The sequence below is a fragment of the Eurosta solidaginis genome, chromosome 5 (genome assembly GCF_040869045.1).
Source record: "Eurosta solidaginis isolate ZX-2024a chromosome 5, ASM4086904v1, whole genome shotgun sequence".
Lineage (NCBI taxonomy): Eukaryota > Metazoa > Arthropoda > Insecta > Diptera > Tephritidae > Eurosta > Eurosta solidaginis.
Genome location: NC_090323.1, coordinates 138,335,658 through 138,351,486, shown reverse-complemented (window position 1 = coordinate 138,351,486; position 15,829 = coordinate 138,335,658). Strand labels below are relative to the sequence as shown.

Sequence of the window (15,829 nt, the reverse complement as noted above, 5' to 3'; positions counted from 1 at the left end):
AGAAATTTGAAATTTTGAATGACATCGCAGGACAAAATATAAGTTTTTTTAATTTTTGTGTGTTGCTTATAGCAATTAAAGCGGGAGTCATTGGTGCCGTATATGGTATCTCTGTAGTCGTATCCCTAACGTAATCAGCTGTTTATCGTCACGATGGTAAACCAAAAACCAATTGGTTGGCTACGATACGGTTACGACCTTGGCGGCACCAATAATCGAAAGCATTGATTCCTATAAGGTTGGTCGAATCAGTTGTTATAAGGTTACCGATAAAGCACCAATGTCTGCAGCTTAAGACGTGTGTTGTCAAAGACTGCTCTATACGCAGCGTAAGCGCCAAAACAAAGCAAAATGCAAATGTGTTCGGGCCTTTGTTTGTTAAGTTGAAGACTTTAATTTTCTATATATTGGAATTATCAATTAAAAACAAGTAAGAACGGGACTGTCTTCGGCTGTGCCGAAGACTTCATACCTGTCATGAATGGGGCTGAACAATAATCTTATCCCGTTCGTAATCTCCGAATAATCGGATGTATAAGATAAGAAATATATAGTGAACAGATCTGCATACCTTAACGATTTGTAAGATAAATATAAAATAAAAAACAGGTAGGTACTTTGTGTGAGGATGCAAAGTTTCTGGTTTTTTGTGGTCTGCGTGTAAAAACTATGACTGCGAATCACGTATTTCAACAATATATGACGTAAACGTAACTATTTGATGAAATTTGATGAATTTTGAAGCTTCTAGCCGTAAAAAGGGGGCAAAAATTGAGTTTATATGGGGTATATAATATATATACCACCGATTTCTATGATTTTTTCAGACAACAATATATTGTAACGAATGTTAGCAGCACTGAGCGATGCTATCGTCTCTAAGCCGATGCTAACCAGTGACGTGAATGCACATCAATAATTCATCATTATGTATCTACATAAACGAATAAATAATTGCGTCTACACATATGTACGTATACGAACATCTGAGCGGCAATGCACAAATACATGCATATATCTTATCTGAGTTGTCACAAGAGAGAGCAATAATTTGTGCACGTAGTTGTGGCTGGCGATTTTGTAGCCGAAACAACTAGTAACTTCTGGAAATCGAAGAGCCTAGAAGTATGCAGCGTAAACTATAAAAGCAGTGCAGGCGAGTAAGAAGTAATTCAGTTTGATTTGAATTGTCAAGCAGTTACGAGTAAGATGATATCTAGCGAGCAATAACACTATTATTTTGAAAGTCAGTTTCCTTTAAGCTATCAGTTTGGTTATTAAGCTATTCGTTGCACAGTTTGAGTGTTATTGTGAAGTATTTTAATAAAGGCCATTTTTCCATTTTCAATATTGGAGTTATTTATTCAACAGTTTAGCGATACGATCCTAGCAAAAGGGCAAATAAGAGGATTTGCAGGAAATTCGTTACAATTGGTGTCAGAAGAGGAATTGTTGAATAAATTCCGAAGAGTGGGAATACAACTTGGACATGGCAAAGTTCAGTGAATTGAAGATCCAGCAACTGAAAAAGGAGTTGGAGAACCGTGGATTAAATACAACCGGCAATAAGATCGAACTTCAAGCACGGCTACGAGAGGTAATGGAGTCGCAAGGAATTGATGTGGACGAGTATGCCTTTTATCCTGATGGGGACGAGACAACAACAAAAATTGAAGAGAAAAATGAAACATCGCAGACAGTTACGAGCACAGACTTGAACATGATATTGGCTGCAATAGCTGCTCAAACATCGACAGTATCATCAATGTCGTCACATATATCATCCCAACTAGAAGCACAAGAAACACGTATGTCAGAAATGTCGACACAGATTACATCGAAGATTGAAGCACAAGAAACGCGTATGTCAGAAATGTCGACACAGATTACATCGAAGATTGAAGCACAAGAAACGCGTATGGTAGAAATGTCGACACAGATTACATCAAAGATGGAGACACAACTGAAAGAACAAGAGGCACGCATAACAGTACAACTCGAAGCGCAAGAGGCGCGTATATCATCAAAACTCGAAGCACGTATGGACGAGAAAATAACGCAGTTTGAGGAAAAAATCGAAGCCGAGGTGGATGCTTTGAGAGGTCGTATACAAGAGTTGCAATTAAACCGCCCAGCTGTTTCAGCAAGCAATCCAAAGGTAAAAACACCATCCTTTGACGGTTCTGTTCCTTTCCAGGTCTTTAAGCTACAATTTGAGAAGACGTCGGCAGCTAACAACTGGAATGCGGAAGATAAAGTTGCTGCACTGCTCGTGGCATTGAAAGGGCCTGCAGCGGAAATCTTACAGACGATTCCAGAGTACGAACGGAACAGTTATGAAACATTGATGACTGCTGTAGAACGACGATACGGAAGCGAACACAGGAAACAGATATTTCAAATAGAATTGCAAAACCGCTACCAAAAAGCTAACGAGACTTTGCAGGAGTTTGCTTCGGACATTGAAAGATTGGCTCATCTTGCAAATGCGGATGCACCCGTGGAATATACGGAAAGAGTGAAGATTCAGAGCTTTATAAATGGCATACGGGACGTCGAAACGAAGCGAGCCACATACGCGAACCCAAAGCAAACATTTTCTGAAACGGTATCCCATGCATTGACTCAGGAAACGGCGTCATTATTGAGTAAACCAGCATACAAAGCTCATCGTGTGGAAGTAGAAAGGCCGGAGTGGGTAGATACAATTTTGGAAGCCCTGAAGGGATCACAACAGAAAAATGCCGGAGTTATTAAATGTTTCAAGTGCGGCAACCCAGGTCACATTGCATGTCATTGCGATCTTGGTCCTAATAGTTCCAGCAATGTGGATGGCCGTAAACGGAAAGCTGGCGGAAATGAGCAAGAGCGTGTCGAATGTAAAGAACGAAAACTTGCCCCGGCTATTGAATGTCCTATGATATCTGTGTCGCAAATTGGAAGGAAATCAAGCAGTCTTACCGTCAGAGGGAATGTGGATGGTAAAGAGCGTGTACTGACTGTAGATACGGGGGCATCTCATTCCTTGATTCGATCTGATTTGGTCTACAGGAGAGTAAAGTCATTACCTGGAGCAAGGTTGCGTACGGTCACAGGCGAATATAATCAAGTCCAAGGCGAAGTGGTATGTGAGGCATTAATTGGGAAAGTCATGGTTCTACACAAATTCGTTGTGGCGGAGATCGTTGATGAAGTCATATTGGGAGTGGACTTCTTGGTTGACCATGACGTCAGGATCGATATGCGGAGAAAAATTATGCGCTATAAGAACCAGGACATACCACTTAACTTTAGTTTGGAAAAAGGGTTCAGCAGTAATCGGGTACTGGTGGAAAAGACTCGACAAAGACCACGAAAGTCAAAGACAAAAGTTGATAGATCGAATGGGCCAAATAAATCAAAATCAAAAGTATCTGCGAGAGAAACACTGGCATTGACAAAACCTAAAAGACGCAGGAAAACGAAGCAACGAATTTCCGACAAAGAATGCGTGGGTAGTTTCAAGCCGGAGCGCACTACTGTTGTAAAATGTGGGAACGATACCGATTATGCAAAGAAAATTCGTCCAGCGCAAGCTCTACGAAGTGGTTCATTGACCAAACAACAGAGTGTGAAGGAACGGCCCAGGGTAATGAGTAGTAAGATGAAACACTGGCATGACAAGAACTTTAATTCGGAAGGTTTCTTGGCGGGAGATTTGGTACTGTTAAACAGCCCTCACCGGCGGAAAGGTGTTCCAGCCAAAATTCGGTGCATTTGGGAAGGCCCGTACAAGGTTGTGAAGAAGATCAGTAATTCCATCTACCGCATACAAACCATTGGGAAACCACGAAATAGAAAGGTGGTTCATTTGGAGATGCTAGCGGCGTTTAGATCGAGAGATTTGTCTGATCGGGACGATCAGACTTAGGTGGAGGGCAGTGTAACGAATGTTAGCAGCACTGAGCGATGCTATCGTCTCTAAGCCGATGCTAACCAGTGACGTGAATGCACATCAATAATTCATCATTATGTATCTACATAAACGAATAAATAATTGCGTCTACACATATGTACGTATACGAACATCTGAGCGGCAATGCACAAATACATGCATATATCTTATCTGAGTTGTCACAAGAGAGAGCAATAATTTGTGCACTTAGTTGTGGCTGGCGATTTTGTAGCCGAAACAACTAGTAACTTCTGGAAATCGAAGAGCCTAGAAGTATGCAGCGTAAACTATAAAAGCAGTGCAGGCGAGTAAGAAGTAATTCAGTTTGATTTGAATTGTCAAGCAGTTACGAGTAAGACGATATCTAGCGAGCAATAGCACTATTATTTTGAAAGTCAGTTTCCTTTAAGCTATCAGTTTGGTTATTAAGCTATTCGTTGCACAGTTTGAGTGTTATTGTGAAGTATTTTAATAAAGGCCATTTTTCCATTTTCAATATTGGAGTTATTTATTCAACAGTTTAGCGATACGATCCTAGCAAAAGGGCAAATAAGAGGATTTGCAGGAAATTCGTTACAATATGCTATACACGTAAGCATTTGGTGAAATTTGAAGCTTCTAGCTGTTAAAATGGGGAAGAAATTGCGCAAAGTTTCTTATCTGAACAATCGGTTGTATGGGATATATACTATATATACCACCGGTATCTATGATTTTCTCAGACAACAATATATGCTATACACGTAAGCATTTAGTGAAATTTGAACATATCTAAACAATTTTTAAGATAAATATAAAATAAAAAATAGGTAGGTAATCTGTGTGAGGATGCAAAGCTTTACGTTTTTTGTGGTCTGCATGTAAAAACTATGACTACGAATCACGTATTTCAAAAATATATGACGTAAACGTAACTATTTGATGAAATTTGATGAATTTTGAAGCTTCTAGCCGTAAAAAAGGGGCAAAAATGACAGTTTATATGAAGTATATAATATATATACCACCGATCTCTATGATTTTTTCAGACAACAATATATGCTATATACGTAAGCATATGGTGAAATTTGAAGCGTCTAGCTGTTAAAAAGGGGCAGAAATTGCGCAAAGTTTCTTAACTGAACAATCGGTTGTATGAGATATATACTATATATACAATCGATCTCAATGATTTTTTCAGACAACAATATATGCTATACACGTAAGCATTTGGTGAAAGTTGAAGCTTCTAGCTGTTAAAATGGGGAAGAAATTGCGCAAAGTTTCCTATCTGAACAATCGGTTGTATGGGATATATACTATATATACCACCGGTATCTATGATTTTCTCAGACAACAATATATGCTATACACGTAAGCATTTAGTGAAATTTGAACATATCTAAACGATTTTTAAGATAAATATAAAATACAAAATAGGTAGGTAATCTGTGTGAGGATGCAAAGCTTCACGTTTTTTGTGGTCTGCATGTAAATACTATGACTACGAATCACGTATTTCAAAAATATATGACGTAAACGTAACTATTTGATGAAATTTGATGAATTTTGAAGCTTCTAGCCGTAAAAAAGGGGCAAAAATGAGAGTTTATATGAAGTATATAATATATATACCACTGATCTCTATGATTTTTTCAGACAACAATATATGCTATATACGTAAGCATTTTGTGAAACTTGAAGCTTCCAGCTGTTAAAACTGGGCAGAAATTGGGCAAAGTTTCTTATCTGAACAATCGGTTGTATGAGATATATACTATATATACAACCGATCTCTATGATTTTTTCAGACAACAATATATGCTATATACTTAAGCATTTGGTGAAATTTAAAGCTTCTAGCTGTTAAAATGGGGTAGAAATTCCGAAAAGTTTCTTATCTGAACAATCGGTTGTATGAGATATATACTATATATACAACCGATCTCTATGATTTTTTCAGACAACAATATATGCTATATACGTAAGTATTCTGTGAAATTTAAAGCTTCTAGCTATTAAAATGGGGCTAAAATTTGCGAAAATATATATATATATATACTATATATACCACCATATATATACTATATATACCACCGATCTTTATGATTTTTTCAGACAACAATATATGCTATATACCTAAGCATTCGTTGAAATTTGAAGCCTCTAGCTGTTAAAATGGGGAAGAAATTGGGCAAAGTTTCTTATCTGAACAATCGGTTGTATGAGATATATACTATATATACAACCGATCTTTATGATTTTTTCAGACAACAATATATGCTATATACCTAAGCATTCGTTGAAATTTGAAGCCTCTAGCTCTTAAAATGGGGCAGTAATTACGAAAAGTTCCTTATCTGAACAATCGGTTGTGGGGGATATATACTATATATACGACCGATCTCATCAATTTTTTCAGGCAACAATATGTGCAATATACGAAAGTATATGGTGAAATTTGAAGCTTCAATCTGTTAAAAATGTGGTCCGATCCGGTCGGTTCCGACAAATGTCTAATCGGACACCCAAATACACCCGCTCACCAAATTTTATCAAGATATCTCAAAAATTGAGGGACTAGTTTGCATACAAACAGACAGACGGACAGACGGACATGGCTAAATCAACTCAGCTCTTCAACCTGATTATTTCGGTATACTTAATGGTGGGTCTATCTATTTTCCTTTAAGGACTTACAATTTTCGGTTTCGTGACGAAATTAATATACCATTTCTTTTTCATGAAAGGTATAAAAATCCTTTTTCAAGAAAGACAGCGTGAAAAGTTTTTATTTTTATTATCTAAATTTTTTCTAAACTTGAAAATATTTTACAACAGAAGTCGCCTGCTAAAACACAACAAAAATTTACAACAAGCCCATCAAAACTTTCAATCGGTTTTTGAAAACATGATCTCTAGTACACGAATCAAATTTTTACCGTTTAACCAAAGGGTGTGAACTGTTGACAGAAGCGTAACTTCAATTTCTCGACTTCGCATTATGCATATAAAGGTCAAAGTGCACCTTTTCGACATTTTTAGACGTATTGTAGCAGGCCAACCGGTTGTTGTTCTTGTAGAATTGCAGGCCAACCGGTCGTAAAGTATTGCGGCGACTTTGACAGATAAGCGCGTTTCAATGCTTCATATTCCACAAACAGCCAGACCGGGTCTAAACAATACATTTAACACATCTGTCGAGGCAAAGGATACAATGTAAATCCGTCATGAATGATTCAACTTCAAAGCGAAATAAAAGTTGAAGCAAATTTAAATTTTTGATGAATTCGCATTTAATTTCCCTTCCATAAATACCTTTTACAAAATATAAAAAACCATAGTTCAGGCACCCCGTGCTATTATACATTATGCTCGATATTTTGACACCAACCAAAATTACAACGCCATTGATGAGGTTACACCTGTTGGATGGTTCAGCGTCGAAAAGTAGCCTCTACAAATTCCAGTAATGTAAAGGAGCCTTTACATTTAAAGGGCGCCTTTACGTTGAATATCTGGCGGCATCCTCTTACTAAAGAACAGTTATATAATGCCCCTATTGTAATTAAAACAACCCAACTTTAAGACAACTCAACTCCTGTTTGGTATTACGAATTGCAACTTATTTCAGTTGAAGTTGAATTGATGTTGTCAACCTGAAAAAGTGATGATTTGACAGATAAATGAACAGCTGATCAATTTGTGGCTGAGATGTAAGCATTTGCAAGTGATTTTTTATTAATAGCAAAATGGATATTAGCATAGAATTATTTTGTGACGAAAATGTTGGTGACATGTTGCGATTAAGAAAAAATTTACGTGATCACTCCAATCCCTTGGAATTACCAAGTACCAAGTAAGAAAACGTTTAAATGGCAATTGATGAGCTTCTAATGTAATTATTTTCGGTTAAGTAAGGAATCATTTTGCTCCTTACTAAACAAAATGAATGGCCATTTCTGCAATCGTTATGCACTACACTCCGATTCCTTGCTGGCGGCAGCTATCAAAAATTCTGTGGAAATGATTGGACTGGCACAACCTACAACATCTAAAGTTGTTAAAGATGTATTAGATATTATTGAGGAGCATATTTGTGCGAAGTGGATTAAAACCCAAATGACTGCAGAGTTGCAAAGCGGTTCAAAAATCGCGTTTTCCTCTAAAACAGTATTCCCAGGAGTAGTTGGTTGTATCGATGGGACTCACGTTCGCATAATTTCACTTATTTTGGCTGCATCCGAACAGCGGCTGGCCTCGTCCGACTTCGGGATGTTGCTCCATAAGGTCAATAAGATTTTCAATGCAATCTTTCGTTGAAACTTTGTTTTTACTATAAATGTGCACAGAACTGCTGATTATAAAATTTGTTTAAATTAATTTTACAAGGCCTAAAAACCCGCTTTCCATTTTTTATAATATTCTTTCCAAACAACTTCAAAATTTTCTGAGACAATCATTAATCAGTTGTCAGATTTTGATGCATTTGAAAACTACACCAACACAAGGAAGTAAACGGTAATGCCACAAAAAGTTGTTAGAATAGACAACTCAACCGACATTTTTTTTTGACAGGTGAGTAGTAATCATCTGTAATACCAAATTGCGAAATTTGAACCCAATGAGAGTTGAGTTGTATACCGTAATAGGGGCATAAATTTCAGTGAGATTTATCGATTATCTGAGAGCTATCACATCCCTACAAATATAATTTAACTTGTAAATCCAAATAGTGTAAATCCCTTGCGCATATAATTTTCAGTACAGTTGTGGGAATAAAAGTAAATTTTCGGTAAGAGACTGCTTGAGGGGTCGACTGCTAATACGCGTCAAATATATCGAGAGAAGTGTCAAAAGGCGCGTATTAATCTCGAGAACAATAATCCGAAGGCGAAAAAGAAAAATGTTATCTCTGTCCGGAGATATGGTAGTAGTGCAGTTTAGGGGCCCCACCCTAAAGTTGGGCCAAGAGTTTCGAGTGAGGTATCAGAATACGCGTATTAATCTCGAGAACAATAACCCGAAGGCGGAAAAGAAAAATGTTATCTCTGTCCGGAGATATTTGCAGTTGAAGTTGGCGATTTTCATGTGATTGTTGTAATGGTACCCACAAAAAAAATTGTGAACGCAGAAGGACATCACCGTGGCGGTAGCTGCTAATACGCGTCCAAAAATATCTAGAAGGACGTCAAACGACGCGCCTTGAATTCGGTATTAATAATCCGAAGCCGAAAAATAAAAATTTTAACTCGTTCAAAAGATATTAACGAAAAACCGAAAAAAGACCCGCGGGTCCCTCCAAAATTGGGGTGAAATCCATAGTATTTTTGCGCAGAACATCTGTCTGCGTTGGCGGCCTTTGGCCGCGCTTATAAAAAATAACCCTGGGCTACGCCATGCCAAGTCCGGGTGTGTGGTATAAGTCCTTCTGCGTTCACAATTTTTTTGTGGGTACGATTACAACAATCACATGAAAATCGCAAATTTCAACTGCAAATATCTCCGGACAGAGATAAAATTTTTATTTTCCGGTTTCGGATTATTGTTCTCGAGATTAATACGCGTCTTTCAACACCTCTTTCGATATTTTTGGACGCGTATTAGCAGTGTCATGCTGTCGTATAGAATTACCCATTTTATTATTAGTAGATAGTGCAAGTAGCTTTTGTTTGATGTACCAACATCTTTAATTAATGAACTTATAATAAAAATATGTTATGTAAGAAAGCGTTTATTATGTGAAAATGCATAAAAGCTAACTAATTTGTTCTTAAATTTTATGCATTTTCGTTCTGCTTTATCGGCCTGTAACTTACAGATGGAAAAGGCAGTGAAGGATTACATAATCAAACTACAAATTGCAAGTAGCCGACGTAAAAGCAGTGTTTGGCAATTTTTCGGAACGTTAGAAGAGACTCAAGTTGGAAAAACTATTGAAAAAGAAAAAGTTTTTTGCAACCTTTGTCTAACAAAACAGAAAAATGAGGATTCATCCATAATTTTTTCTTGGTAAGTTTTGAGCCTAGTACTTTTTCAATTTCACAGGTAACAAATATTTTAGTTCCAAGATCCAGTCATAAGGCAAAAACGTTTCTACAGGGAATCTAACGAGGCACTTAAAAAATTAACACAATATTCGTGATTTCGACGCGGAAAGTAGTTCTAACATATCAAACTTTTTTAAAAAATGTCCTAAAAAATCTTCAACGAATTCCAAAGGGCTATTGGGAAGAGACTTGGCATTGTGGATGGCACGAGATTTAGTACCGTTCCATACAATTTCCAATAATGGAATAAAAGACTTCCTAAAAAAATACAAAGTTGTATTAGCTGATGATGATATAGCACATTTCAAAACTATTTCAACAACAGCGTTAGATGATGTTTATGAATGCGTTTTAAACACAGTTCGACAAAAAATCTCTGGCCAGGAACATTTTGCACTATCATTTGATTTGTGGACTGATAATTTTCGAAGAAGAAATTATATTACATTTACTTTTCATTATCTCGACAAAAATTTCCTGTTGGAAAATCTCACCTTGGAAACAAAATACATTTCAAAGTCTCACACTGGCAATAACATTTTAACAGAAGTTGAACAAGTAACAGATTTTTTCAAATTAAATCTGGGAACCAATTTTGTTGTCACTGATCAAGGTAGTAACATTAAAAAAGCCATTGATTTAGGGTGCATCAACAACCATTTCTGCCTTGGGCATGGGCTACATAATTTGCTTACTATAGATGGCTATAATTCCGTCCCTGAAGTAAGCAACTTAATTGCGAAGTGCAAAAGTATTGCAAGGGCCCTTCGTTTTAAAACAGATGTTTTAAGATGCCGAGCTGATACAATACAAAACGAAATTTTAGCAAATATTGACAACTTGGAGGAACTCCTTGCTTCCGAAGACTTGTGTTGGGTTGACTACGATGACGGATTTGGTCCACTAGACGATGTTCCGTTAGAAACGTATAAGCACATCAACAATCCTAATGACTTACATGGTAGTTTGATGGGCAAAAGAAATGTCACTCTAAAAAACGCGGTCGCAACAAGATGGCACAGCGTTCTGTCAATGCTTGATAGTCTTGGGTCTCAAAGAGCCGCAATAAATAAATTGCTGAAAAACTGTAATAAAACTGACTTGATTTTACTCGAAGCTGAAGCACAGCTTATGTACAAGTTGAAGGACTGTTTACAAAAATTCAAAGATGTTGTGAACATTTTGTCTGGCGATTCATATCCATCTATTTCTCTTGCATTAATTATTCGAACGGAGATAGTGACAATATTATCTGAGAACGTCGACTTTGATTTAGATGAGAATAATGCAAACTTTTCACAGTTGTATTTAATTCAAAAAATTTAAAATAATATAAGAAGCAAACTAGACTATAGATTTCCAATAAATGATATATTAGTGTACGCAGCGCTGCTGGATCCGCGCTTCAGCACACTGGATTCTGTCACGGACTACTGCAACGACAGAAATATTACGAAAGTAAATTTTTTAATTAAAATGTATAAATCCCTTATTGGTGGCTCAAAAAATACCGAAGGTAATAATGATAAAGATGTATTAGAAGTATAAAGAATATTAGATGTATAAAGAAGTATTCCACAAATTCAAAAAATATGAATTTATCAGCAGAATGCCATTTGCTGTTGAGTTTGTCATCAAACCAAAATGTTTTAAATTTCTGGAGGGAAAAGGCTGCTGCAATGCCACTATTATCTAAGTTGGCACAAAAAGTTTTGTGTATTCCGGCAACGAGTACACCCAGTGAGCGAGTTTTTCTATTGCTGGCCTTACTATTACAAATTAACGGTCACAGCTCAACCCGCACAACGTAAACAAAATTATTTTTATTCACAATAACTATGAATCTTGCAAAGAAAATTTCAAATAGGTATTTTTTATATGAATACAGGAAGTATATTTTTAGGGTCCTAAAATGTATACATAAAACAGCTGTTCTTACAAGATGTATCTGAATAAAAACGTCATTATACAATAAATATATTCATTTTAATCTTTAAATTCAGGAAGTGTTAAATCTAAGCATTTGGGAGAAATTTGCTGGATGTAAATTTGAGAACCATACATTTTTCAAAATTTCTGTAAGGTCAGAGAGTAATTGAAAAAACTTGTGGAAATCAAAATTTATTCACCAAGTACGACGGCGTGAGCCGGCGCGCCGATTTCGCCGCCGCCGCCGATATTTTACAAAGTCTACGCCGCCGCCGCCGATAAAGTAATCGGCGTAAACCTCTAATACATATGTACTTATTTATAGTAATCTAGTAGCGAACGTTTTCAAGCTTTCATGTGGGGCTGGTGGTGTGTAGATGGGTTTACCGTTGCAATCCAAATATTCGTCATATTTTATGACATTTATACATTCCATTTCTAGACGTTCACACAATTTTGCTGAATAGTAACTCGTACAATCCAACGTCATTAAAAGATATTCGAGCTGTCTACCTATATTCATTAATTGCTCTATTAGTCTTAAACCAACCGAACATCCGCGCGCTGCTACATCCACAGCTAAACAATGAATATGTAATGCTTTTGAAATATTGTACCGCTTAAACACATTGGTTTCACGTTCTGCATATGCCAAAACTCGAAGAATTGTACCCCATTTGGTGGAACCAAGACGCTCAGCTTCCTCGAACAAATCCTCAGCTTCACCATTACTTTTTGGACCTGATAACAAAACTCCAACTATGCGCTCGTCACTGGCATTGTCATTACATGCTACGACTGTCTGCACTGCCATAAGGCAAGTGCCATGCAAGATCTGCGACATTTGGAACTTTTCATCTTCTGCATCTTGTGTTTTTGGTTCTCTTCCAATGGTTAATGGCTCCTCTGGATAGTAGTGCTTTCTAAGAAAGTTAAGAACTTCTTTCTGATCCGCCAATTTGATTACATAAATTTCTATATCGTCCATTTCTGCTGTTGATTTTTTGTCTACGATCTCCGTTCGCTCACCCACTTTTTTACAACGATTCATTGTCAGTTGGTTTGTTATAATACAATAATAGTGAATGAACTAATATGAAGCCGTTTGAATGCATGCATAATATGCATTGCATATGCCAGTGCCGTCTTTTTATTGAGGCGCATGAAGTGGTCATTTCAACCCACCAGACTTTAAGCCTTCCACCTAACAAAATTGCTACCAAACTGGACTTCATCAATTGCACCCCAAAAGGTTTTTAATAATACCAAACCAATTTTTTTTGTACAGTGGGACTGTAGCCTTTTTCTAATATACTTAAACCAGAGATCCACAACGAGCTTCAAGTACAAAAACGAATTAATTTTTGTGGTACCTATGTATGTGTATACAAGGGAATAGAAAGAAAGTTTAGCAGAGAATATATAATATGTTCACTCCACGAAGCATAGATGAATATATATGAAACCATTGTGGTTTTTCCGGATGGGAATTTTTTTTAGGATGAAAACGCAATTGTCATCTCAGACAATAATAATATGCTTTAGCACGATATACATATGTGCATACATATCGATTGAGAATACAGTAAAACATACAATTTTATTGAAAAATATTGTATAATGACTCATACATTGGATAATGACTCATATCTTTATGGCAGCTTGACCCCTAGTCAGAAAAAAATACACGAAAAATCCTGTTGTTCTCGCATGGCCCAATTATCATGCCCCTAGAGTGAATATTTCTCAAGGCATGTTGAGAAAAAGTGTACCTCCAAAGTCTGCACATCTATGTCAATGCTAAAAGGAAACAGAATGTGTATAGGCGGGGCTGCCCCAAGATGACCCATGGTACAATGGGCAAAAACACTCTCATAAATAGTGGCTATCCTGGAGAGCTACAGGGTAATGTTTTCCCTAAAAAATGGTTTAACAATTCCCTCTTAAAGCGCAACGCTTGGATTATACAATAAATAAAAAAATGTGGACCTGTAGCCAAATTTTCAAGAAATTGCGGTGTCGGTTTATAAAGATCTCATTTGAACAAGCAATTGGCAAACGTGTATGTTTTGTCAAAATGTTCTGAGCAAAAGTACGGGCTATATCCCTTGCTTTGCATACTTCGATCCATGTTTCTTCCACCAAAACAATTTTCGGGAGCTGGAAAAACTTACTAAAAACCTTCATTTCTAGGCTGATATTTCGTATAAAAAAAAATATTTCCAAGGCATGGGACTCATAGTTTTTTCTTTTTCATTTAAAATAACTATGAAAGTAATTTAGTCGTATTCGTTAATATGAAATCCATCAAAATTAGAAAAATTCGTAACACTTTTCAATCTGGTAGCTTGTTTTTGGTGAAATTGCCATTGTCCCCGCAAAAGTCAAGTGGCTAACGTCACACTAAATGGAACTACCAGCATTTTTTGTATCGGATTACTGATATGGATTTCAAAACACGTCTTTCGACACCTCTACATCGAAAGGTTGCATCGAAACCTGATTCAATAGAATAATCAGAAACAGGTCCAACACCCGCTACGCAATCCATGGTATTTTTGAGAGCAAGAAAATATCAGAAAACATGTACCTTCAGGAATATGAAAACGTAATCCGCCACTGTTATGTGGGGTATATATTAGCGGAGAATCATCCCAGCAGGGCGAATGTGATACGCAACCTAAATATGCACATTTGATTTATGTAGATTCAGTATCCATGGTCAATTTAATTGGAAGAACAAATGCGCCGATTCTTTATTTGATGATAGCTACCTATATCGTCTTGCGCTCAATCAACGAAAGCTCCTCTTTTTTTGTTAAGGCTAATAATGTCAATGTCATTTGCATATGCCAGCAATTGAACACTCATATCGTTTCTTGTACCTATCGCGGTTTACATCTATTGCTATAATTACCGGCTTCATTACCAAGTTAAAGAAATCGACCCATATATAGTTGCCTTAAATGAAGTCTCGCTTAGTTCAGACTTCCTCGGTGAAGCCCTTTCCAAATCTTTCGAATGTAATAGTGTTACCCGACGTCATTTAACGAAGCGGTATAGGTTTTGCAAGGAGCTTTATAAGAGTGGCTGCATGCGCCTAACTCAATTTTCACCTCCATGTTTGAACAGCTCGCCAGTTCACACTTCGTCACATTGGGATGGAGCATATTCCTGCCTTAGGGATTGGGGTGTCCGATTTGTCGCATCGCTTGCCATCAATGCTTTTGTGATATATATTGTTTTTGTACTTATGTGCTTCAAACTATCTAAAAAGGAACGAGCTCATATGACTGGTTTTGAATTGTTGAAACATTTTGGTAAATTTTAGTCCAGAAAATTTCCTTTCTCAAACCAAGAAACACTATCATTAAAACATTTCGGTTAAGAGTCAAAACTTAATTGTTCAAATGTGAAACCAAAAAATATTACAACTAAAACAATTCTGTTTGCTTTTTAAACCCTTAAAAGTATATTTGAAACCTTTAAGACTAGAATTAACACATCGTAGTAGAATTGAAACATTTTTATTTTCCTGCATAAAAACAAGCTTTTGATGCTTATATTTTCCCGTTGGGGTTGTCCTGAAGATAATGGCAAGCGTAGTAATGTAATGATAATGTTATCGTTGTAAATTTTGCACTCAGAGTGTACCGATTTATGTACATTAGGGTGGTGCATATATGTAATACTTCTACTACAGGCTGGGTACACCCGCAAGCACCAAAGTGCCGATATATTGTTGTTAAAATATTTTTGTTTTTATGTTCAATAAGGGAATGCACATAAATTTTAGAGCTCACGATTTTTTCTGGAACACAAGGGAGAATATTTTGTTTTTATGTTCAATAAGGGAATGCACATAAATTTTAGAGCTCACGATTTTTTCTGGAACACAAGGGAGAATTTCTGGACCCGAGAAATCGAGAACTCGGCT

The 15,829-nt window shown here is 36.7% G+C and overlaps 1 protein-coding gene across 1 annotated transcript; it reads right to left on the bottom strand.

Annotated features, from left to right (window-relative positions):
* Positions 1-11,854: 11,854 nt before the first annotated feature.
* On the bottom strand, positions 11,855-12,953 carry LOC137251628 (arylalkylamine N-acetyltransferase-like 2). Its single transcript, XM_067786322.1, has one exon. The coding sequence runs from the start codon at positions 12,941-12,943 to the stop codon at positions 12,212-12,214; it is 732 nt and encodes a 243-aa protein (XP_067642423.1). The 5' UTR covers positions 12,944-12,953; the 3' UTR covers positions 11,855-12,211.
* Positions 12,954-15,829: the final 2,876 nt, after the last annotated feature.